Below are 27,165 nucleotides of genomic sequence, written 5' to 3'. Positions count from 1 at the left end.
AGACAGCGGCGGTATTTTCTCCTTTGAGCGGAAATCCGTCGAAGAGAAATCGGATCTGGCAACCCGGGAAGCTCCGCGCGAATAGCTCAAAAACAACAGACCAAAACAAGAGCGAAATGTCCGAGATTCTGCGGGTTTCTGCGGTTTATAAGTGAACCTCATAATCCCACACTTTCATGACACATACAGGTACATGACTGGGTTTACATAGCAGCTTTTGATCGCAGTTTTCATCGGCAAACGTGACAAGATAACGCGATAAAGCAGTTGCTGTTAGCGTCTGCAGTTAGTTTTTAGCCACTTCTTGAGTCATATTTTAGTTCATTATTAGCTCTGATTTAGTCGTAATTAAAGTGCCTATGACAGTTTATTTTATTGTTAATAGTTTATGTGGGATAGTACTTGTGGTAAATAATATGCGTAATAATTTTTAAGTGGAAATTTGTGGAAAAAGTTGAAAAGAAAAGCACAAAAATATAAGAACTAGGAGCTTGCAGTGAATTCTGAAACAGTATAACTAGCTATGTTTTGTTTTATTATGTTTATGGGTGTATTTTTTACTAAATTATTTTGTTACAATGCTACAGTTTTGTTGCTTGTTCAGAGGGAGGAAATTTATTCATAAATTTATTCGTTCATGCAACATATTTGACATTTTTTTGATTAAAATAGGTGTGTTTCATATGAACTTTGCACAACAAGTGGTTTAACAAAGACTTTTATTGTTTCACAGCCATGATTTAGCCATTACTTTTTATTGAATCGTATCGAATCGAATTGAAATATATCGTATCGAATTGTAAGATCACTATATCGTGGTAGGGATGTATCAATAACCAAAATATCACGGTATCGTATCGTCAAAAGTCTCACAATAATATCGTGGGGCTGTCACAATATATTGAATTACAAGTTATTTTGCTTAAATGCATAGTTTTACAGTAGCAACAGCTTGTAAACATCGGGAACTACATATTCCATGATTCATTTCAGTTCAGACAACATGAAGAAATATGTTTTTTACTTGAATTCTTGGGATTATGACAGAAATAATTCACACAAAAATCTTGTCAAATTATTTTAAAAGCAAAAAGTGTCCCATCTGCAATTATATCAGCCTCTCCAAAATATTGCAATAAATATCGTACCGTGAGATGCATATCGTGATAATATTGATTTCGATATCGTTACATCCCTAATGTATCGTATCTGCAATTTCTTAATGATATCCAACCCTAGTTATGTCACGTTATCAATACTCAGAATTCCATCCAAAATGCAAAGATAATTCAGCTGTTAGAAAGTCACTTGTCTGGCAGCATTTGATTTATTAAAATAAAGATGTTGACATTTATTTGTATTAGTCTAATCATAGTAATTTAGACACAAGTTATTAATTTTGGCCTTTGTGAACATGCTAATAGTCAGAGGTGTGGACTTACAAGTCGTGACTTGGACTCGAGTCAGACCTGAGTCACTATTTTTAGGGCTTGAGACTTGATTTGATAAGACAGACAAAGACTTGGAACTTGACTTGGACTTGAAGGTCAATGACTAAAGACTTGATGCTTCTAAAAATATATATATGTTTTTAGAAAATACTTTTCTCTTTATAGATGATACATGTGGTGTTAAATTTTACAGGAACAAACTGGAACATGTCCGTCCCACATCTGTTGTTACTTTGGAACTGAAGTACTGTGACGTGGTATCCTCAAATGTACTACAGTAATATACAGAATAATACAGTAAAACAGGGAACTACATAGATTATGATCCTTCTATTTCAGTGCTGACAATAACAGTTATTAAGCACTTATAAAGCACTATCATAAAGTAATGATTCACGCTAAGATCTTGTCAAAACATTTAAAAAGGAAAAAATAGCATTTCTAAAACTCTTATATAAATACTCAGATACCATGACAAGTACAATTTTGTTTAACTGTATGTATCAATAGCAAAATTCTAAGCTATATTTGGTACTTTTTTGGTTTAAAGACTTGAAATGACTCGAAGCTCAAAACAGAAGACTTGGACTTGAATTGGACTCATGGGCCAGTGATTCAAACCCAACTTGGACTTGCCTGTAAGTACGAAATCTTCCTCTGCTCCGCTCCAGATGTGTGTTAAATTTACAACAGCATGTTTATATTGGAGCTTCCAGTGTTTATGTTAAGTGATTTACAACTGACTTCTAATACTCCCTGTTCTAACTGAGCACGTACAGCTGCCACGAGTTTCGTTTGTTTACTTTTGCCTTATATGTATCTTCTCTGTACCAAGAGCTCATGTGTACACACGCCCATTCTGCTCATTATCATAAACTATAAATACTGATGGTTTCTTTGGTCTGGGCCTCCCTGGACCCCTCACGAACATGGAACATGGAACATCCTGATGTTATTAAACTTCTTTTATTTATTTATTAATTTATTATTTAAGTTAAGTTAAATTAAGTTTATGAAATGTTATTTTATTTTATATTATGTTATGTTATTTTGTTTTATTTCATTTCATTTTATTTGAAGCAGGGACAGCACACAATTTTTACATTAACCTTAACAGGAGAGATGTTTGTACCAGGTTGTAGCACCAGAGCTAATTTCCACCTGTCGTCCCTGGGCAGGTTCATTGATTGATTGTACTTAACTGACCTTGACTATGAACTGTTCTTCCTGCAGACCTTTGTTGTATGTTTGGGTTGTTTTGGTTCACGTAACTATTCATCTACCCAGGCTGGCGCCACCTAGTGCCTCTGCTCAATTTCATTTCTGTCCAGCGACTAGGTCAGAAATCAGAATACACTAGACGGTTTGCAAGAACCCCAGAATTTGTAGACCACACTCTGGCCAATCAGCTGTGAGCTGTGAAGTCATGACGTTAAACTCGTGGCGGTTTCCACGAAGTGAAACCGGCTCATGAATCAGGCTACTATTCATCTGGCTATGGAGTCAATTCTTATCGACCATGTTCTCACGATAACACCTGTCCTTGACCTGGGACTTGACTCAGACTCGAGGTCAAAGACTTGAGACTTGCAAAACAACGACTTGGTCCCACCTCTGCTAATAGTTTTATAAGTTACTAGGTCATATTTTGAGCAGTGAGTTTTTAGGATTTTTTTCATCCTACTGTGGTTCCAGATTTACTTAATAAATCTAGAATAACACAACTAATTAAACACACTCAAAAATCTTCATTATATGTTGTTTTTAATGCATTACAGTTGGTTTAAATTGAAGTCCAAGACAAACCCTACAGAATGAGTCGGAAGCTGACCAAAGAGGAGCTGGATCACCAATTTGAGCTTTTTCTCAAAGAGGTAATGACAAATTTCTTCTTTTAATTTTGAAAGTCACATTAACAGTCTGTTTATTAAAGCCAAACTAAGAGTAGGTTTCCTGTATCAGCATAAAAACAGTTTCACACGGCCCGCGAAAAGGGTGCAAAGAGTACGTAATTAAGAAAAACTGTTATGCAATCGTTCTTCTCTTGTTTCTCTCAGTCCATCTCTGATGATTCGGTGGATTTGGGGAATGTGGAGAAGGCGACGGGAGCCAAAGAGAAAAGTCCAAAATCAGCCCCAAAGCCCTCGGTGTCCTGGTGGGAGGAGGACCACGACAAAGGTGAGATTTTACCGCACATTTTTACGGTAAGTCAGTATCAGCGAGTACTCAGACCAACTCACTGATCCAATGCCGCTGTATCTTCCACATTTAGGATCTGTAACATAATTGAGTAGCCTTAGCCCACTTCTTCACATTATGTGGGATCAGACTGGTATCGGTATCGGTTGTTGTTTATCACTGCTATGCTGATATGCAAATCTACCTGCTATTTCAGACCAGCTGCTCTGTACAAGCACTGGTGAGCTGCTTAAAGGAGGTTCAAGAATGGATGCAGTCAATTTTTCTTAGTTTAAATAAGCATAAGACAGAAATTATTGTTTTTGGTCATTCTGATCTGTTGATGAACTGTGACAGTGCCATAGGTCCTCTTAGTTCCTATGAAAAAGCAGTTTCTAGAAATCTTGGTGTCATTCTTGATTACAATTTTAAATTTGAAAAACAAGTAAGCTTTGTTCTTAAATCAGTTTTATCAGTTTAGGGTTTTAAGCAAAATCAAGGCACATATTCCACGCCTGCATTTTGAAAAGGCCATTCATGCATTTGTGACCTCGAGGCTTGACTATTGTAACTCTCTGTATGCTGGCACTGACCAGGCCCAGCTCAGCCGCCTGCAGGGAGTCCAAAATGCAGCAGCTCGCCTTTTAACTGGAAAGAAGCGGAGGGCTTCCAGAGAGAGCACTTTAAATCCTTGCTCAAAACGCACCTTTTCTCCTTCACATTTGCCTAGATTTAGGAAGGCACACCTTGGCACCTTGCTGTTTTATTTTGTTTTTATCATTATTATTCTGGTAGCTTATTGTATGTTTTATTTCACTGTTCAGCTCTTTAGTAAGCATTGGCTGTTTTAAATGTGCAATACAAATAAATTTGAGTTGATTTGATCGGTGAGTACCCTAAGGCCAAGTATCGTATCAGATCAGATCCCAGAAAAATGGTTTTCGGAACAACTAATCGCATCTGATGTTTTGTTGGACAATGGTTCAACTTCAAATGTTTTTGTTTTTTTTCCACCAGAGAAAACCAAACCCAGATTTTTGAAAGCTCCAAAACGTCAGGCTGAAAATGCAGAGGGTGAGCTCGTGTAGACAAAACTAGTTTAGTTTCTAGACCGTAGAATGTGCTGTTGTCTCTCAGATTGGGGCAGGACTCTGTATCCCTGTATCCCCTTTTTGTAGTTTTGTGCACTATTTTAATCAGTTTTTTTGCCTCTTAAGTGGACAATTACAAGCCAGTCCCCAAACCTCGCTCCTCTGCTCCGGTTCAGAGTGACAGCGCCCCCAGTCACCTCCAGGGGGCGAATGGAGACCGCAGTCCCACAGAAGAAACTCGGGTCTCCAGCCCAGACTGTGAGGCTCAAGGGGGAAGTGACGATGGTAAACCCCAAAATGTCCCTCCCCCTAGAGAGTACACGGACGCTTTGGATGTAAAAGTAGAGGTTCTGACTCTAGGACTAAACCAGGACTGTGGACTAATTTGACAAAACAATGACTAAATGATTAAATTGAAAGGATTAAACCAGGTCTAAATCAGAACTAAACCAGGACTACCGACTAATATTACAAAACAATGACTAAATGATTAAATGGGAAGGATTAAACCAGGTCTAAATCAGAACTAAACCAGGACTACCGACTAATATTACAAAACAATGACTAAATTATTAAATGGGAAGGATTAAACCAAGCCTAAATCAGAACTAAACCAAGGACGATTGACTAATTTTGCAAAACAATGGTTAAAAGATTAAATTGGAAGGATTAAACCAGGTCTAAATCAGAACTAAACCAGGACTACGGACTTATCTTACAAAACAATGAATAAATTATTAAATTGGAAGGATTAAACCAGGTCTAAACCCGAATCTAAACCAGGACTAAACTAGGACTAGGGACTAATTTTACAAAATAATAACTAAATTATTAAATTGGAAGGATTAAACCAGGTCTAAATCAGATCTAAACCAGGACTAAACCAGGACTACGGACTGATCTTACAAAATACTGGCTAAATTATTAAATTGGAAGATTTAAACCAGGTCTAAATCAGAACTAAACCAGGACTAAACCAGGTCTAAATCAGAACTAAACCAGGACTAAACCAGGTCTAAATCAGAACTAAACCAGGACTACGGACTAATCTTACAAATCAATGGTTAAATGATTAAATTGGAAGATTTAAACCAGGACTAATTGACATTCATACACCGGCGTACCTTGTGGCATTATTATGTGACCGTAAGCCCACAATATGGGAAAAAAACAAAACAAAATAACATTTATTTGACCAAAAAAAAAAAAAAGTGCTTTACTAAAGCTAAACAGGACTAAAAAAAAGGACTGGAACGAAACCTCTAAAAGCTGTTGGAGAACTCCCTGAAATCTCATTCATTCCCGTCCTGTAGAGTCGAGAGTTAGTGGATTAGAGTAGTAACAGTACAGTAGCTCACCCATTAACCAGTAGGATTCCAGTTTGATTCCCGCTTCCTGCTTTGAATCCTCCTGTTGTCCTTCAGGAAGACATCTGTATCAGAGGATGGAAGCACATTTGACTCACAGGATATGTTCTTTGTCCAGGGCTCGTGGGATCAGGGAAGAGTTTTCTCAAATCTCTTCGCAAATCTCAAACAATTCGAGAGGAAGAAGAATCCAGTGTCCAAACCAGAACTCCAAAAGATGACACCGCAGAGACACATGGTAAGTAGGACTGTGGTCGACTAAAGGAATTCTTGTTGGACTAAAGACCTGTCCTGCTGATTGTGGCAAAAGCTCTGAAAACGATTCCTTATCTCAGTCTGACCCAAACTGCACTCACAAGACTACACCTGCAGGGGGAGCTCATGCAAAAAGTACTATTTACACACAAAAAGTAAAAGGAAACTGTGTTTGTAGGAGTGTAATGATATCTAAGTCTTATGATACGATATCGTCATGGTATGAACCTCACAGTATGATATTTACTGCGATATCATGGGAAAGCTCACGATATGGTGGGGAGGCTCAAGATTAGGGATGTAACAATATCCACATCTCTCGGTACGATATTTTTATGATATACATTTCACGGTACAATATTTATTGCGATATTTTGTGGAGGCTGAACAGCTACAAGATTTTATCCAAAGAACTAAGACTTAAAAGTGTTAGAACTGTTATTTCTTCTTGTTGTCTGCACTGAAATGGAGCAAAGGATCATGGTCTATGTAGTTCCCTCTGTCTTTTTTTTTTCTTTTTTTTGCTATTTTTAACTCTTAATTTAAGCAAAGAGATTTGTGATGCAATATATTGTGATGGTCCACGATATTATTGTGAGAACTCTGAACTATTTCGGTTATTGTTACATCCCTGTGTATTTATATAAAGACAGACTAAACCTGTGAATCATTTTATTTACATATAAATACCAAAAAAATATCAAATATTCTCCTTTCTGATATTGTCCCATAGAAATCCTTATCTACATAAAGTGATCGGGTGACTAATAAACATTTTACTCGACTAAAGGCCAACACACACACCGGATATGGCACGTCACTGCTCTTCAATAGGCTTTAACACAACTCTTGCTGTTTTATAAATGAACATTTTATCTGCAGATTACTTATAAAATAAGAGACACAGCGTGAGGCAGTGAGAGGAGAGGAAAGGCGCTGGTTTGAGGACGTCATAGTGAGTTTAGAGAGAGGAAAGACTTTACCCGCATGGAGAGAAGTGGGAGAGGAGCTGGTGTTTTGCCGAGTTGAACATAGAAGCTTTCTCTGCCTCTGCTGCATTGTGCCTGTCAGCAAAGTTTACAGCTCCTTTTGTCTCTCACAGAGCACAAACATGTTTGTACTCACTGCACAAATGCAAAATGCAGGTGTTTTCAGATGTGTGCAGGCGTGTGTCCAGTGTGTGTTGGCTCATAGAAAATAATGGAGCATCCTGGTGTGCCTTGGCCTTAAGACTCCATCATTCGATTCATCGACGAAACCGCTAAAGGCCTACAGCTCTAATGATGTCTTAACTAGAGCCGACCGATATATCATGACGATATATCGGCTGGTCGATATTATCGGCCAATATGGGCACCTGGAGACATATCGGCTATTGGCTTGCTGCTGATATGGGCCGATATTTCAAGTGGGCATGTTATACCTCGTTATAAAGCTTAGACTCTCTACATTATGTTCATTTAATTCAATTTACAGACAGATAAATGTCCTCATATGTGGCTCCGCACCAGTATTAATCTGCGGTGTAATTTGTCTGTGTGTGTGTCTGTACTGTCCCTGAACACACCACAGAGTCACGTCACTTCACGTGTGTTTGTTTACACCGCAGCCGTGCGCAACACTGAGATTATATTCTTTTTACGGACAATCTGTTTGAGTTTGGATTAAAAGGACATTTATTAGTGCAAACTTGTGATGTGAGGAGGAGCCTGTGTGAGCGGTGAGTGTTGGAAATACATCGACTTTGAAGCTAGTTTAGGTTTTGTTAGCGATTAGCTGCTGTAGCTCCTGCACATAAACAGGCTGTTTTCTATTGGCCTATTGTAAAGGGACTATATTGGCCGTATATTTGTTACTGGACCTGTATTGATATGTAAATGAGCTGTGAATAGACGTGTGAATGATCCACATTTATGCATATAATTAATTACCGCGGCGCGCACGTTTTTACGGCTAAAGGCTAATACGATAGTTTCTTTTCTAGCTAGGACTTATGGGTCGGTCACGATCGAAGCGGCTCTTAGAACTGGCTCTTTGAAGCGAACAACGGGAGCATGTTTCTTATTGGGAACTGTGTTTTCTCTTTTTCTCACTTTTTCTCTTCAAGCCGCTTGTAGACCCGTAGTTTGACAGCAGCAGCGGCTGAAAACGAAACTTTCAGAAATATGCGTGAGCACAGGATAAAAAAAAAGTGCATATTTGGCTGCAGTTCAGCATAAAATGAATAAACCAGGACTAATCTTGAGCTCGAGTGAGGGAGAGAGATAGAAACCGAGTCCCGACACTCAGACCTGGTTAAGTTCTGGTTTAGTCCTGTTTCACACATGGTTTAAATCTGTTTTAGTCCTGGTTTAGTCCTTTTTCAGTCCTGGTTCAGTTCTGGTTTAGTCCTGCTTGCAACAAAACAATCTCAAGAGTCGCTTGGGAGCCGAAAGAGCCAGCTGCTTTAGTGAGCCGAGCCAAAAGAGCCGGTTTTCCAAAAAAAAAACTGGAATACCCATCACTATAGCTAGAATGTGATGTAAAAATGCCATTAGGCCAATCTACTGTCTGTAAATATGATGTAAAGAGGCAGAACAACAATAAATGTTGCCTAAATAAACCCAATTTAGAATCCACTAGAGCCAAACCTAAGTTTTTTAAACAATTCAAGATTTACAGTGAATTTTTACATCACTAAATATATCGGCGAATATATCGGCTATCGGCAGCTCCAACTCCCATTATATCAGTTTCATATCGGCCACAACAAAATCCATATCGGTCGGGCTCTAGTCTTAACTGCACCTTGTCCACTTTAGGTTAAATGAAATTCTAGCACCATTCTCTTTAAAGAGGGAGTGTTACACTTCTGTGGGGGTTGGTAATTTTGCGGAATTCCTTCACTTTTAGAGCATTTTGTTAGATTTTAACTTGCTCCACAACTTTGAACAAAAACTTAATACTCTAGGTCTAAAATGTGCATTTTATGTTTGTGCATCATTTCAGAGACCAGAGTGGAGTTTACGTCATGTTAAAGCTAATAACGCATTTCCTGATTATCGGACATGACTGACAGTAAAACATTTTTACACTACAGCTGACTTATTTTTACTTTAAGAGCTGCTTATACGATACATCTACTGGGACACAATTAGCTCAAATATATGAAAGAACTCATGTACAGGCCCTTTGATAAAGTTGTGTATGTGTATTTTGAGGTGTGACTCCGGCCCTTTCCTCCATGTTGGGACTGGACACTTTGGAGGAGGCGCAGGAAAAGGAGAAGTTTTTCACTGAACTCGAGGCCGGAGCGTCGTCCACCATCGATTACTCCAAACTCAACAAAGACCTGGACTCTGCCTCCTCCACTGTCGAGCCGGAACAAAGGTAGCACATTAAAACTTATCGTATTTTCCATCTTAACTTTCAGCGTGTACTTACTTTTAGTCATGACCCAATCTCATCTTAAGTCTAAAAATGCATTTTGTCCACAGAAAAACTGAGCAGGTGTCACTGGATAAAGACAAAGAAAATTCCAGAGAGTCTCCAGGTGAGTACTAAAGCAAAGTTAGGACTAAAACCAGATTAAACCAGGTCTATATCAGGACCAAACGTAAACTCATAAGCAAGTAAACTTTATTTATACAATTCTTTTCACAGATAAAAATCACCAAGTGCTTTACAAAAGTAATATGTCGTTTGTACCACGTATAACAGAATAAAACACTGAATTACTGAATAGGAACAATAGGTGATTCAAACCAGAACTCATCCAGAACTAAACCAGGACTAAATCTCTGCCCAGGTTCCCCACACTACAGTGATGACTTTGAAGAGGAAGGAGACGAGAAGGAACCAGAACAAGAACCAGAACAGGTTTTTACTCATTAATAAAGATTCCCAAATGTGTGCCAATTCAGTCTAAACTGCAGTTAGTTTACTGCTGATGAAGATCCTGTGAATATTCTGTGTAAAATTTAAAATTTTTCTTGTGTTTCAGAAGCCAAAGATATCTCAGATTCTTGCTAAAGGTAAGATGGACTTCAAACGATGCATGGCAGTATTGTATTACATTATGAACTTAGAAACCTCATTGATCCACAAAGGACATTATTTGGACACTTGGACACAGTAGCTCCCACATCACAGTATAATATAATAAAGAGTAAAAAAAGTATAAATTATAATAACTGCCATTTATGTGTCTGTTGTAATATAATATATATATAATTCAGTAAGTTCTATGAGCTGTCCTCTCCTCACTGAAAACCCTCCTCCCTGCAGACGTCCCTTTCCTCCGGCTCGTCTCTGTCCCGTCAGAGGAGACCCACAGCACCTCAGCCCCGAGGCCGCTCTCTGGACTCCAGGACCACAGTGACATCACGGCCCTCCTCAGGACCAGGATCGGGACCAGGACCAGCGACGATCCAGACCAAGACCAAATCCAAACCCTCAGTGTCTCAGCCTCGCAGCACCGGAGTCTCCAAAAAACCAGAAAAAACCAAGACCCAGACAGGTATGCACTCTACTACCGTTTGCTCCATCATGGTGTCTTTGAAGCTCAGAAATCCAATCCTCCATGTTGGAAAAAAAAGTTAAAAGGAAACATAGAATGAAAAATTGACTTTTAGATGTACAGCATCTGTGTACAGATGCATGTTTTTCTCCATATATGAACAGAACATGCCTCATCTGAAAGGTCAGGACCTCCAAAATTCATCCACTGAACAGATTCATGATTGGCTGCAAATGCTGAAGTTTAGATCACGAGGATTAAGATCAGAGAGGGGCCTTTTAGCTTTAAACCAACTGCATTTTAACTGAGAGACTCATGTGAGGCTCAGTCTTCTTTCTGATTGGATGATTGTCTTCAGAACTAAAACATCAGTATTAAATTTGCTGTCAGTAAAAGCTATATTTGATTTTAACACGTTTAGCTTGTATCTAGGGACACAGACAAGTTTATAACATAAAAAAAATCTAAATAGAGCTCCTTTAAACCTGTTATAATTGTTTTACCTCCTCATTTACACTCTCATAGTTGTATTTAGAGAGCTACATGCGTAATCTTCAAATGGATCAGCTGGGAGCAGTGTAAGGTGGATTCTCATGATTTTGATAACTCTCGACAACAGCCCTTTCTGCAATGAAAATTTGCCACTGTGTTGTCATTGAGCTGAATGACTTTTAGTATTTTTTACTTTGATCAGAGCCAGGACTGGAGGGCAGAGACCTGGTGGCATCGGTCCAGTCGTTGGTGTCTGTTCTTCAGCAGCAAATCAACACGAAAGACAGAGAACCAGCACCGCAACTCTCTCCCATCAGACAGGTACTACAAATACTACAATTACTACTACTTCTACTACTATTACTGTTACTTATTACTCTGTTACCACTGTTTCCTGCTGCTGCTACTGTTACCACTGCTGCTTTTGTAACCATTTATCTTTATTTTGTTGTTTTCAGACAGCAGAGTTGTCAGCGTTGGAGGATCTTAAGGCCCAGCTGCTTGAGAAGGAAAAACTAATTCAAAAACTGAAACAGGATTTAGAGGAAGTCGACGCTCTCAAACAACACAACTACCTACTGCAGAGCAAGGTGCGAATCTACTGACAATCTATAAAGAAGACATCTTACTGGTATTTTGGTAATTTGTCTTTTTAAATTCACATTTGCACTGCAGAAGGAAAAGAGAGAGTATGTCGAAGTTATGTTAAAATTTTACAACATGATCTAGCCCTGTCCTCATAGACCTGTGTGAGTTTTTACTGATAACACACTGAAATGTTGAGTTATTATTAATTACATAAACACTGGACATAATATCCAAGTTGTTAATTTTTCTTTTTCAGTTCTCAAAGTATTATCTAATCTGAAAACAGAATGACCCTCACACTTTGGGTTTTGAAGAAGAGGCAACTTTACTTAAATTCTGCCCCATCACATATTGGTATCAGCTCAAAAAAAAATCATGCACACAAGAGGAAAAATTATCTAAGTGTTTACATTTGGACTGGACAAAAATGGGTTAAGTATTGGTGAGTTGAACCTTTTACAGTTCCAAAACAAGATATGAAATCAACAACAAACAAACAAAAATATGAAATCAAAGAAATTTAAAGTTGTGAGACCAAAACTGGACTGTGAATCATGAAATTTATTAATTAGGATTTATGTTAATATCTCGTCTTGTCTCCTTCTTGTGGACCCAATCTCATATCTCGTCTCGTCTTGTGAAAACTGTGTCTTGTCCCATCTCTAAAGTCAGACCAACCATTCTAGGGTTTTAAAATAATGAAAACGCAACACCTCAAGTTTTATTTTACCATTTGTTATTTTAAATGAAGTCTCGGTCTACAGCTTCCCTAAAATTACTCCAGTGTTTATCTGAAAGTTTCGAGTGTTTTGTTTTGTAGTTGCGCAGTGCAGAGGAGGCCCTCCAGAAGAACAGACTCACTGACGCCTCAGACTCCAGACATCAGGACAAACTCCAACAGATCGACAAAGAGATGAAGGTGCAGGAGACGCTCATACAGGGATATCAACAGGTCTGTTTCTATTCACCAGGGAATACACATCAATATATCACACTTAAATCATATGAAAAAGCAGGAGGAATTTAGAAAGCTGAGGAACTTTTTTATAAACATTATCTATATGTACGGCTGATTGATATATGATCAATCTTGATTTTCAATTCAGTCTTTTTCCATCTTATAAAAAACAAGCGACATTGGGACTTCATGCTGAAAGTGCAGGGTGTCATAGTCACTACAGTTTTTATTTTGTGTTAGTAGCACCAATAGTTTGTACAATATATTAAGCCTAAATGCATTCGCGCGTTACTGTTACTGTTAGAGACACAAGTGTGATGTCCATGCACTAAATGAGCTCTTAATTTCAATCATAAACTGTGAGAAAATAGTCGTTTACTTTCCATAACTTGGATTATAATGATGCATGAAAAACAGAGGGAGAGAGAGAGACTGCACTTTTAGTCAAACTGTGCAGATTTAAGTCAAAACTTGTGAACACATGAGGAGACATAAAGAGATGTGCTGTAGCTCAAGTTGCTTTTTCCTAAACAAGAGCGTAAATCCTCCTCATCAATACCACGTGCTCTTACTGCCACACGATTGGCTGCTGATCTGTCGATTAAAATGCGCTCGCCTTATCATCAAGATCGACCAAAGTAGAGATCATAGTCTATCGATCTTTTGATTTTTTGGCACAGCCCTACCTTTACGTATTCTCGAATGAAGTAAATTGTGTTTAAATAAAAAAACCATTTGACCTACACTTGTAACTTTTGTGGGTGCCTGTGTATTTGTGGATCTCTGTTTTGCTTGAAGCTTGTTTGTGAATCAGCTGATCATTTCTCCATCCATCCATCCATACATACATTTTCTTCCGCTTATCCGGGGCCAGGTCATGGGGGCAGCAGTCTGAGCAGGGTCTCCCAAACTTCCCTCTCCACACACACTTCCTCCAGCTCTTCCGGGGGGATAGCGAGGCGTTCCCAGGCCAGCCGAGAGACATAGTCCCTCCAGCGTGTCTTAGGTCTTCCCTGGGGCCTCCAGTGTGACATGCCCAGAACACCATTTCTGCTGTGGTTAATGGTGCTGGATTTGTATCTTTGCCTGTATCGTGTAAAAACAGACTCACATTACAGAAAAAAGCCATCTGTTTTATTTTTTTGCTTTGGTTTTAAACTTACTCTCCAATATAAAAGTAGAATGCCTTTCACTTTGTAAATTCTCCAACTAAACCCAGTTTGCATTAAACCCAGAAAAATTCTCTATGACAGGGGTTCCCCAAAATAACCAGGAGAACAACTCGGACCCCTACTGCAAAATTAAATGTACTCAAATGATCTTTCTAGTATCAATCTGGCTCCATCCGAGAATGCAGTGCATTTTATTCATTTCTGAAATTGCTGCTCATTTCACATTGGTTTGCATTTTCAGTTTGGTTTCATTCCAGTATCAAAAATGTGCCTATTTTTGTATTTTTTAAAATTAAAACTATAGATTAAATACATTCTCATTACTGGTAATTTTGAAATCATCTCTCGACCTTCAGCTTTGTGCTCTGCGACCCCCTGCTTTTTTATTACAAAAACAAAATCCAATGTATCCTTCCAAAGTTCGAACTCCAAACCACATGCTCTGGACGTGTTTATTTTAAAAGCTCTTCACATGATTTATCTAAACCAGTCGAATGCCCCCGTCACAGATACGACTTTGTGTTTATCAGGAGAACGAGCGCTTGTACCAGCAGATGAAGGCGCAGCAGGCGAGGAGCAAAGCCAACGAGGACGTCATGTTTAAGGAGAACCAGAGGCTGCTCAGCGAGTTAGCGTCAACCAGGTCTGTTTAAAATCACTTCCGGAAAAAGGATGACATGTGCAATTATAAAGACACTTATTATTCATTTTTAACGGTTTGCAGTGGTCCAAAGTTATTCAAAGTTTATAAGTGCTTTTCCCAACTTTCAGGGACCAGAGCAGAGTTTTGTTGTCATAGTAAAGATAACAACAACTAGGCATACTAATGTGCACTTCCTGATAGATGCAGACATTATACAGGGTTAGGGTTAGAGTTATTTTGACCTCAGGAGCTACTTATACAATTTATTTGTACTGGGGCAAGACAATATTTTAATATACATGGGAAAAAGTAGGAATTTTTACCTGATATTTTATGTAATATAAATAAATGTGTTTTACCCCAGTACAGATTTATTGTAAAAGCAGCTGTGAGGTTCAAAACAGGTTTGGTTTGAAGTTTTTTTTAAATTAAAAACTTCCTGAGCTGCACTGCCACCCTGCTCCACCAGGGGACAACACTGAAGCACAAACAAGACTACAAACATGGAGCCTGCTGAAATAACAGGACTACAAATGTGGAGCCTGCTGAAATAACAGGACTACAAACTTGGAGCCTGCTGAAATAACAGGACTACAAACATGGAACCTGCTGAAACTCAGAGTTGTTTATAAATACTAATTAAGTCCTGGTCCAGTCCTGTTCTAGTCCCAGTCCATTCCCAGTCCATTCCCGGTCTAGTCCTTGTTTAGTCCTGGTTCAGTCCTTGGTTCAGTCCTGGTCCAGTCCCAGTCTAGTCCTGGTTTAGTCTCATCTGGAGCTCACTGGGGCTTAGTTCTTGGTCCAGTCCTGATCTAGTTGTGGTTCAGTCTCATCTGGAGCTCTGTGGGGCTCAGTTCATAGTCAAGTCCTGATCTAGTCCTGGTTTAGTCTTGTCTGGAGCTCTCTGGGGCTCAGTTCTTGGTCCAGTCCTGGTCTAGTCCTGGTTTAGTCTTGTTGGGAACTCTCTGGGGCTCAGTTCTCAGTCCAATCCCGGTCTAGTCCTGGTTTAGTCTCGTCTGGAGCTCTGTGGGGCTCAGTCCTCTGTCAAGGGGGCATCGTTCCACCAGACTATTGACTGGAGTGGCCGGGACCATGAGGCTGTTGAAGTAACAGGACTACAAACATGGAGTGCTGTAAAAGTCTGCTCTGGCCTCTGAAAGTTGTAAAATGTGCTTTTTATGATTGGTAAAATTAATTCTGTATTTTATTTTGAATTGTGCAGAGAACAGCTGGACAAAGCGCAGAGGCCTGTGTCAAACTTGTGCTCTATGGGCCACAGCCAGAGAATCACACAACTGTTGGACCAAATCAACACTCTCCAGGTGAGGGACGCTTGTTTAATGAAGAAGTGGACAGAGCCATAACTGCATTTATCATTCTCCACAATGTTATATTAAAATCTGCTTCAATTGTCCAAATACTAGAGCCCGACCGATATATCGGCTGGCCGATATTATCGGCCAATATGGGCACCTGGAGACATATCGGCTATCGGCCGATATGCTTGCTGATATGGGCCGATATTTCACGTGGGCATGTTATACCTCGTTATAAAGCTTAGACTCTCTACATTATGTTCATTTAATCCAATTTACAGACAGATAAATGTCCTCATATGTGGCTCCGCACCAGTATTTATCTACGGTGTAATTTGTCTGTGTGTGTGTCTGTACTGTCCCTGAACACACCACCAGAGTGACGTCACTTCACTCGCGTGTGTTTGTTTACACCGGCAGCGGTGCGCAACACTGAGATTATATTCTTTTTCGGACAATCGGTTTGAGTCTGGATTAAAAGGACATTTATTAGTGCAGACTTGTGATGTGAGGAGGAGCCTGTGTGAGCGGTGAGTGTTGGAAATACATCGACTTTGAAGCTAGTTTAGGTTTTGTTAGCGATTAGCTGCTGTAGCTCCCACACATAAACAGGCTGTTTTCTATTGGTCTATTGTAAAGTGACTACATTGGCCGTATATTTGTTACTGGACCTGCATTGATATGTAAATGAGCTGTGAATAGACGTGTGAATGATCCACATTTATGCATATAATTAATTACTGCGGTGCGCACGTTTTTACGGCTAAAGGCTAATAGCGATAGTTTACTAGCTAGGAGTTATGGGTCGGTCGCGATCGAAGCGGCTCTTAGTGCCGACTCTTTGAAGCGAACAACAGGAGCCTGCTTCTTATTGGGAGCCGTGTTTTCTCTTTTTCTCACTTTTTCTCTTCATGCCGCATGTAGACCCATAGTTTGACAGCAGCAGCGGCTGAAAACGAAACTTTCAGAAATCTGCGTGTGCATAGGATAAAAAAAAGTGCATATTTGGCTGCAGTTCAGCATAAAATGAATAAACCAGGACTAAACTTGGGCTTAAGTGAAGGAGAGAGATAGAAACCGAGTCCCGACACTCAGTCCTGGTTCAGTTCTGGTTTAGTCCTGCTTGCAACAAAACCATCTCAAGAGTCGCTTGGGAGCCGAAAGAGCCAGTTGCTTTAGTGAGCCGAGCCGGTTCTCCAAAAAAAAAAAAAAAAAAAACTGGAATACCCATCACTAGCAGTGACAGTAACAGTAGCTAGAATGTGATGCAAAAATGCCATTAGGCCAATCTACTGTCTGTAAATATGATGTAAAGAGTCAAAATAACAATAAATGTTGCCTAAATAAACCCAATTTAGAATGCACTAGAGCCAAACCTAAGTTTTTTAATCAATTCAAGATTTACAGTGAATTTTTACATCACTAAATATATCGGCGATTATATCGGCTATCGGCAGCGGCAACTCCCATTATATCGGTTTCATATCGGTCACAACAAAATCCATATCGGTCGGGCTCTACCAAATACGCTTTCATTTGTTTAGCATGTTTCTTTTTTTTATTTAAAATTCTCAAGATATTCCATCCCGTTCAAGGTTCAAGGTTGTTTATTTGTCAGTCAAACATGTGAGAGAAACACGTGACACAACAAAATTTGTTCTTTGAGGCCCAGCGATTACAAGAGAAGAATAAAAATAAATAAGCAATATCAAAAAGTACATTAGGAGCATTTAGCAGTTCCAACAGACAACTACAAGTAAAATGTGTGGCGAGATGGAGTGGCAGCCTAAGCACTGTTCAAAAGTCTGAAATCCTCAGGAAAAAAGCTGGACTTCAACCGAGATGTTGAGGCTTTGATGCTCCTCAGTCTCCTTCCAGAGAGCAAAGGGACAAACAGGTGCGAGGGGACCCCATGATCCTGGAGGCCCGTCTCCTGCAGCGCTCCTCAGAAATGCAAATACGACCATATCAAATCTCATACAAACTTGGTGCACTTCAAAAAACAATATGAAAATCAAATCTTACAGAAATACCTAGAAGACTAGATCCATTGTCTTCACAAGTAAACCATGACTATTAACTAAACATTAACTAAACTAAACTAAACTTTTATTTTGATACGATCATAAATGATAAATTTTGTGTCTTCTTTGTCATTATTATTAGTTTGTACAACCATAAATAGAAAAGAAAAAAAAAATCCTTTAATTTTTTAAATTCTCATTGTGGTTTATTTTGTACGATCATGAACGATAAGCTTCTGTGCCTTCTTTAAAATTATTATTAGTTTGTACGACCATAATACAAAACGGTACAATACAAGAAAAAGAAAGAGACTGGATTAAAGTTATATTTAGTATTCATAGTATGGAATTTATTTTGCTATATGTAAATATTTGGACAGCAACCACATAATTTTAGAATTTTTGAAACTATGTAATGAACAGGAGTGGGGTAATATATGTTTTTTTTCTTCTTCCTAATCCTTTTCCTTTTGGAGACCTACTCCAGTGGCCTTTCTCTAGCCTTTCAAACTCAACTTAAAATTCGATATGATTTCATGCCTGAGATCTCGCCATTGCTTTTGACTTTTGCCAATCATTTGCCAATGTAGAAGAATAAAATGTGTTCATATTTGTCATTTGGACAGAGGAGTGAAGAGAGGCAGAAGGAGGAGATCTTGAGTCTGAAGCAGGAGAAACAGACTTTAGAGGTTGACTTACTGGCTGCTGAGGGACCAGATCAGAGACCTGACCAGAGACCAGACCAAAGACCAGGATCAAGGCCGGACCAGAGACCAACAGCAGGATCAAAATCAGATGCGAGAACATGTTCAAGACCATGAAATTGTGCTGCGTGTGATGAAGCAGAAGCACCAGGAGGAGGTAACAGAACTGAAGAAAAGGTTAAACTGGTTCACTGAAAACCAGGAACTTTTGGATCGAGACGCTGCACGACTCCGAGCAGCCACAGAGGAAATACTGCAACTCAAAGAACAGGTGAGGAAATAAACGAAAAACCTCCAATTGTAGTTTTTTTTGCCTCCAACCTCCTAGGGCTAAACTAGGACTAAACCAGGACTAAACAAGTGTGAAACCAGGGCTAAACAAGGACTAAATCACTAACCCAGGACTAAACCAGGACTAAACCAGGGCTAAACCAGGACTAAACCGGACTAAACCAGTGTGAAACCAGGGCTAAACTAACGTGAAACCAGGATTAAACGAGTGTGAAACCAGGACTAAACCAAGACTAAACCAAGACTAAACCAAGACTAAACCAAGACTAAACCAGGACTAAACCAGGACTAAACCAGGACTAAACCAGGACTAAATGAGTCCGAAACCAGGACTCAACCAGGGCTAAACTAGTGTGAAACTAGTGTGAAACCAGTTTGAAACCAGGACTAAACCAGTGTGAAACCAGGACTAAACCAGTGTGAAACCAGGACTAAACCAGCGTGAAACCAGTTTGAAACCAGGACTAAACCAGGACTAAACTTGATCTAAACCAGATCTAAACCAGTACTAAATATCTCCCAGATATTGCCCACGGCGGACTGGGGACACCCAAAACATTGAACACTTTCTGGGTGATTTTTGCGTAGGCATAAACAGGACATAATGCAGTTTTCTTTAGTTGACACAGTTGCCTTTATGTGTTTTTCAGGTTGAGAAGTTGACGATGGAGGCGACCAAACGGAGCCGTGAGCAGCAGAGAAAAACCAGGGAGCGATCTGCAGATGCCAAGAGGACCCAGGCTCTGGAGAAACAGGTAACATGTAATGACCCGAGAGAAGCTTTACTTGTGCACCTTGAGAACTGCAGGAAAAGAGCACATAGACTAGTATAAGCCCATGGACTATTATGGAACCTGCCTGGACCACTGAGGCATTACAGATATAACAAGCACAGTTAGAGATAGCAACCTGGTCCCCCATGAGGCATCGGTGGGGTCAGTTCATCAGCACAGAAGCAGTTTATGAGGAGCCCAGCCCATATTACATGATCATTATATCCACAATGCAATGTGTGTATGTGTACAGGCCCATGAACATTTGTGTGATATTGGTCACACATGAGAATGTCTGTGTTTATTAGTGTGTAACCAGAATGTCATTTTTTATGAGTTGTGTGACTGTAGATCAGTGTGTTGTGTATCACCAGAAAAACAAGAAATGGAAATTATTTTCATTCCAATTAGAATTTTAACGTCATACACTGAAAGAGAAAGGAACTGTTATAATTAGTGATTATCTGGAAAACGATGAATATTTTAGTATACAAATGCGAGAATTATAAATAGATAATAATTTTTCTGAGATTTTGAGACCACTCCCTTTGCTCGAGTCCAATCTTTTGCGGAGTAATGGCCAAAAACGCATATTTGGTTACCTTAACCTTCAAGTGACCTTGACCGGTTTCAACCTGTAACATCCGGTGTACCCTGGTTATGTGTGTGCCAACTTGTGTGATGATTGAGTGAATATTTTAGGCCGAACCAGATGGTTCAGAAATTGCCGATCCTTTATAAAGGATTTCAATTGACCCATGTGACCTCAAATGACCTTTTTTTTTTTTACTTTTTGCGGGATCAGGCACGGGGGCTTGATCCACTTACCAAATTTGGTGACAATCTGTCCATAAACAGACACACACACACACAGACCCACAGGATGAATTCAAAACCTGGTCAACCCTTCGGGGACCAGGTATAGTAAAATAGACTGAACTATTTCTGACGACGTTGCCGTGTTTGCTTTGGTTCCTCAGGTGAAGGAACTGGAGCAGATCTTACGCAGCCGAAACCCAAACTCTCTACCAGCGCTGATATTCGCCGCGGCCAGTGCGCAACACCCCACCCACTCCTCCTCTGACCCTGCACACCCCTCATTCGACCCTGCCTCCTCCTCTCTTCCCTCTCGTGTCACCGTGCTGCTGGAGAGAAGAGTTCAGAGGCTGGAGGCTGAGCTGGAAGCCCACGACGAGGAGGCCAAACGCAGCCTGAGAGCCATGGAGCAGCAGTTTCAGGCCATCAGGGTACAGTTAATATCAACCACAATTTAGAATTTTTTTTTTTACGTGCTAGAATGGCCCGACTTCACTGTGTTATAATTACAGATGCGTTACGAGCAGCAGATCGCGGAGCTGGAGCAGCAGCTGGAGCAGCAGCTGGAGCAGAAACATCAGAAGGAGCAGGGTTCAGATCCTGAGCTGGTCCAGGGTCTTAGAGAGGAGCTGAAGAGAGAGAGAGATGCCCACAGACAGAAGGAGACAACACTGCAAAGCCAGCTGAACGATCTACAGCAGCAGCTAAAACTCAAGGTCAGGCAGGTGTTACTGTGGCAGAGTGGTTGTCCCCTGTTCTCCTCTCAGTAAGGAGTTTGTGAGTTAGACTCCTGATCCTGTGCGTTTTCTCTTCAGTCACACTCTAGTCCGAGTCGGCACCAGCGTCAGGCGGATGCAGCGTTCGGACTCCGGATCGAGCGTCTGAACCACGAGCTGAGCACAAAGTCTCGGACCATCCAGGACCTGACCAGGACCGTGGAGCGACTGCAGAGGGAGCGGCGGAGCATGCTGTCTGTCCCCGTCCCGAGAGCAGAGGGCTGGGCTGCGAACGAGAGGAGGCAGGCTGCGGCAAACAAACCCGCCCCAGATCCGGACGTGACCAAAGAAATGTTCCCTGCTCTGAGTGTGTGCGAGAAGACCTACCAGCCCACAGTCTTCACAGGTAAGGTACTCAGATATAAGGGTCCATGTTCTGCATTACTACTGTATTTTTTGGACTATAAGGCGCACTTTATAATCCGATGCATCTTATGTATTAATTCTGGTTGTGCTTACTGACCTCAAATCAATTTTATGTGGTACACGGCACTCAAAAATCTGTCAAAATGTTTTAGTACGACTTTGGTAAGCTACGAGGCTGCACCGCTCGATAGTTTGTCGGAGCATTACAGCTACTGTAGTCAGGAGCCTAGTGGAGTCGGACAGAAGCGAGCGTTTTTTCAGCACCTATAGTTTATGCAAATGAGCCAGGTGGTTTTAAGTTTTGTTTCTGTAAAATGTAAACACATGTGCACAAAGCTGCATTAAACACATTATTACTCCATGTATATTTGAGTCGTCCTCGTAGGAAATAAAAGTCTAAACTTAAACTATCCACCCGCATTCACATTCATAAAACATATTCACCAAGACAGGGAGGCAACGCCGGGCAAATTACGTCACGGTCTGCCAGTGGATCGTGGACGCCTGGGCTAAAGATCAGTCTCAAGTGTCGTCCGTTTGTTTTGCTTAATGCGCTTTATAATCCAGTGCAACTTATGTATGAAAATAGACGAGAGAATTCAACATTATTGATATTGCGCCTTATAATCCGAAAAATTCAATTCTACTACTGCAGCATTTGTTACCCAGGTCACATTTTAATAATTGCACTTAAATACAAAGCAGAACACAGACTCAAGGTCTTTTTTTTTTTTTTTTTTTTGGTCACACACTATAGTTGTATGACTTGTTCTATTGTCCATAGTCTTATTTCAAGTCAAGTCCAAGTATGTATTTCTTTTAACAGAGTGTAATATTCTAGTGTGTTCATATTTTTTTAGACAGTCATGTGTCGGAGGTGCAGCAGGAGAACGCGGCTCTGAAGCTGAAGTTGCAGCAGATTCAGTCGGACTCGGAGCGAGAGAGAGAGGAGCTGAAGACGGCTCTGAGCCAAACGCAGGAGCAGATCAACAGGTCTGGACTCACATCTCATCCTCCTGTTTGTCTGTGCTGTTGTTGTTTTCATTCTTTAATTCAGTGTAGGCTTGTGTTACTAGTTTTGTTCAGTATCAATACCTGCTCAGCTGGGTATCTAGTTTCATATTTATTTTTGGATCATCTTTAGTGGTAGATTTGAGCACAATAAACATGATTAAATGTGATGATAACATGTACAAACTCCGTACAAACTGTGTGTTTCAGGCTGCAGGAGGAGCATGCTCAGCAGCTGTCCTCGCTCCAGGCCCAGAGCATCAAGGAACAGGCTCAGCTCCGCTCCACCTTTGCCCTGGAACACTCCGCCTCTGCAGTCGCACAACTGACCAACCAGCTCCACGCACAACAGGTAAAACACACACAACAACCAGCTCCACACACACAACCGGTCACATCATATTAAAATGTAACTGAAATAATCTGATTTGTCCTCAGGCTGTACCACATTGTCTTTTTTTTTCTTGTAACTGTTGTGGATTTGTTTTGTTCAGATTGTGGTGCAGCAGCTTCAGGAGCAGCTCAGCGAGGCTCAGAGCTGGAAACAGGCTCTGAACGTGAGCCGGGCCAGAGAGGAGGCTTTGCAGACACAGGTGAGGAACACTGCAGAACATTTTTACTGTTTTACACTTACTGTATTTCTCGAACTATAAGTCGCTCTGGAGTATAAATCACACCAGCCAAAAAATGCGGAATGAAGAAGAAAAAACATGTATAAGTCACACCGGACTATAAGTCACACTTTTTGGGGGAAAATAAATCAATTTATAAAATCAGAGACCAGAAACTGACATTTCCTGTGTAAAGTGAAGTTCTAGTAATAACAATAGAAGAGAGAACAACAGACTGGTAACATCACATATGAACAGTTCTTCAGATAACTGTAGCATAAACAACAGAACAAGTTTACCAAACTCTCCATCTCACTCCAAATCACTAAATCCATTCAATTCCTCATCCTCGGTGTCACTTCTGAGCAACTCGTCCTCGACCTCCGGAGGTAAACGGAGCGCCGCTTCCTCTTCTGTGTAGCTGTCGTCAGACTCAGCATCAGTTCCAGTTAGAATTATTCTGGCTTTTCTGAATCCCGACAGGATGGTTTTGGTGTCACTGAAGTCCAGGCTTTGTCCATCCATCCAGTGACTTCAGGAAACTTGTATGGTGTACCCTCCCATTTGTCGTGAGGCTGTGTTCTCCATGAGTCCCTCACAAGTTTCTCGCTCACTCCAAACTTTCTTTCTGTTGCTTGATTACAGTTTCCACTGAATATTTCACTACTTGCAGCAGGACAGAGGCTCTTTCTGCAGGACGGTGACAGTGGTACAGGAGGAACAGGAGCAGCAGATATTGGCACACAAGCCTAGAGCCTCTTGTGGCTTCAATGTGAAAATTTTAATATATAAGTCAAACCGGAGTATAAGTTGCAGGAAACACCCAAACCATGAAAAAGAGTGCAATTTATAGTCCGAAAAATACAGTACTCTACTCTACTAATAACTATGCTTTTGATTTATAAAGCCTTTGTCGACACTGAAAGACACAGTGCAGTATTTAGTCACTCTGTACTCTTTGGTATACTATACTATTGTAGTCATAGCTGCCCTGGGGCAAACAGTCACACTAGATAATTTGTGTGAAGTGTCCTGCCTAGTGACTCTACAGCAGTTTTGACTAGAGTCATTGTCACATGCTAATAATCCATTGGGCATTGATAAAATACTGTAGCTACTTTTTATGTTTGAAATAATAAAAGAAGCAAAAAGAACAATTAACTTTTCAAATGTCCTGTTTTTGATGTGATTCTCTTGTACGTCTTGTCGTCCCTGCAGCTGTCGCGTTGTCTGGAGGACCTGAAGGAAGCCCGGGACAATCAGAGTCCTGAGGTCAAACTGCTCTGGAGTTTAGAGAAAAAAGTGCAGAACATGAAGACGAGACAACAGCACCGCGACAGAGAGCTGCAGCAGGTTTGAAGCTTTTATGCCAAAGGACACATGCAGACAGTACACAGTATTAGCTTCACCTTTAAAGGGATTTCTATAAACAGATTATTTGTTTAAAAACACAGCAGACCCTGATTTAAGATAAGCTAAGTTATGATGCTAAATGGAACATTATTGAGTGGGATACGTCTTAATGACCCGTGTGCGTTAAATGCAGGTGAGTGTGTAAATGACGAGCAGAAATGTCTCGAACTTCAGTAGCTGGACGTCCACTCATATTTGATCCATACACCTATCCCCACCCCCGAGAGAGCCTGAAATCTGCTGAAATCCTCCAAGACACTAACATGATACAGACAGAACAGAGGCTTTTTTCTGCAGGATCTGTCTGATAAACTGATAATACCTCAAATGGCTCATTTCTTTTTTAAAATATTGAATTAAAATGCAGCCACGTGCACCAGTTATATCTGCCTCGTTATTTAAAAGCGTAAAAGGCAATGACGCGCTCCAGTCTGTTTCCTAGGGCTGCAAGATTAATCACAATTGGATTAGTGTTTTTTGAAGGACCATAGCTCCCTCCACAAAGGACAGAATACTCCGTCTTATTCTGCATAAAAAACTTTAGATCTGTACAGATATGTTCTGAAATGTTATTGTGGTTGTTCCACAGTTTTTTAGCGCAGAAGTAAGCGGACTTGTGATTGTGATTTGTGAGTTAAATATTTTAAATGGAGCTCATCAGTGACCGCCCATCACGAGGTTCTGGGAGTACTTTTTATTTATTTTTTTAATGGTATTAAACATTAGAAAGTTTACTGGGGGCTAATTGGATAAGTGGTAACTAATGACCATGACACCAAATTTAATGTTTGTATTTTTTGAAACTTTAGCAAAATTTTTAGTTTAAATGTGTTAATTGGACTAGAAATAAAATCTAAAATCCCCTGACCCCGCCCCTTCCTGTGCCGGCTGCAGGTGATCAGCGCAGCTCTCCCGGGGAACGTGCACCTGCAGTCGGAGGTGGAGCGGTGGAAACGTTTGGCTCAGAACAAAACCCGGGAGCTGGACTCTTTCAGACTGGAGCTGGACTCGATCCTGGACATCGTCAGACACTTACAGAGGCAGGGCGTGGTTCTGCCGGTTCCTGCTCCGCTTATCGCCGCTCCGCCGACCAGAAGATGACAGTGTGGAGGTGTTTTTCATCCACACGTTTGAGTAGTTTAAAGTGGCACTAAACACCTAAACTCACTAACAGATTTCAGATAGAGCTGATAAACTGGGCCGAACCTTACGGACTAAAAGGGAGAGTGAGGCGGGAGGAGGGACGGGTCTGTGGAGTGTAAGGTGCGCCGCGGACTGTTCAGGTGTGACGCACACTATATGTGCACACCGCGGACTGTACGGGTGCAAACAACAATCTTTAAAATAAATTTGAAAATTTGAAAATTTTAAAGAAATTGCTCTATCAAGTCATAAAAATTTATAATTTAATTATTTGTTAATTAGTAACTTAATTGGTTAATAGTTGTTATATTAGTCGATTAATCAAAAAAAATTGTCATTAGATTAATCAATAAGAAAATAATTGTTATTTTCAGCCCTAATAAGGAACAGTGTAATTGGTCTAACTCTAACAGTTATCTATACTTCAGCCTCTGCCCCTGCAGTAATGTAATAGTCTGGTCAGGGCAGTCTTTTGTGATGTCACCAACTACTTGACATTTCAGAGGCCACACAAAGGCAGGACAAACTTAGATTTAGGCCTTTTTGACCAGAAAGCTACAAATATTCCAAGTTTGCACCAAGATTGTCACAAAATAGTAAACTAATGCTATTAAAACACCATATACACAGATTAGAAGCAAAAAAGTGGATTTAGTTTTTAGTTCCACTTCAACATAATATATTTTGGCAGCTATTTTTCGTAGCCTAATTTAAACAGCTTCTCTCTTTGGTGCACACACAGCTGGAGTTCTTGCGCCCTTTGCTGACAGTTTTTTTCCTTCAATATTTAATACGGTTTTTGAATTCAGAATAATTATTTTTTATGGTTAAGACTGATGTAGTTACAGAACTCTAACACGTTTCAATATTTAAAATTATTACAAGCTAAAGACTGAATGTGCACTGTTTTATTTCAACAGATGTTTAGTTTTACCCAATAAATACCCATTCTTTCTTGAAAATGAATAAATAAAAATAGAAATTCTCTTGTGAAAAGTGTGAAGCTGTAGGATTATGTTGAAAGTGTTAATTTAATCCACTAGGTGCCAGTATAGAACAATTGTTGATGTTGCACTGCTAGAACTTTATCTGAATTTCTCAGGATCTGAAAAAAACTTGTGAATGTAAACACTTTTGTACCTGTTTTGTTATAATTTTTATTTAAATTATTACAAAATGTTTCAATAAATGTATCTTATTTATTTCATTTGGACAATTTTTTTAATCA

The 27,165-nt window shown here is 40.1% G+C and overlaps 1 protein-coding gene across 1 annotated transcript; it reads left to right on the top strand.

The window, feature by feature from the left end:
- The first annotated feature begins 50 nt into the window (after positions 1–50).
- On the top strand, positions 51–27,144 carry cep162 (centrosomal protein 162). The gene is given in 25 exon segments (XM_055163920.1): positions 51–189; positions 3,230–3,325; positions 3,509–3,629; positions 6,206–6,325; positions 9,543–9,711; positions 9,819–9,874; positions 10,130–10,200; positions 10,325–10,453; positions 10,609–10,840; positions 11,535–11,653; positions 11,791–11,922; positions 12,741–12,872; positions 14,581–14,693; positions 15,916–16,015; positions 18,660–18,803; positions 18,805–19,008; positions 19,679–19,783; positions 20,782–21,048; positions 21,130–21,333; positions 21,433–21,739; positions 22,620–22,752; positions 22,981–23,122; positions 23,265–23,363; positions 24,600–24,734; positions 25,689–27,144. Coding segments are annotated over 24 exon segments (3,501 nt in total). The 5' UTR covers positions 51–189; positions 3,230–3,265; the 3' UTR covers positions 25,896–27,144.
- Positions 27,145–27,165: the final 21 nt, after the last annotated feature.

This window comes from Boleophthalmus pectinirostris, unplaced genomic scaffold (assembly GCF_026225935.1).
Source record: "Boleophthalmus pectinirostris isolate CB_2022bp ecotype Guang Dong unplaced genomic scaffold, ASM2622593v1 HiC_scaffold_6, whole genome shotgun sequence".
Classification (NCBI taxonomy): Eukaryota; Metazoa; Chordata; class Actinopteri; order Gobiiformes; family Gobiidae; genus Boleophthalmus; species Boleophthalmus pectinirostris.
This window is presented reverse-complemented; position numbering and strand designations above follow the sequence as displayed.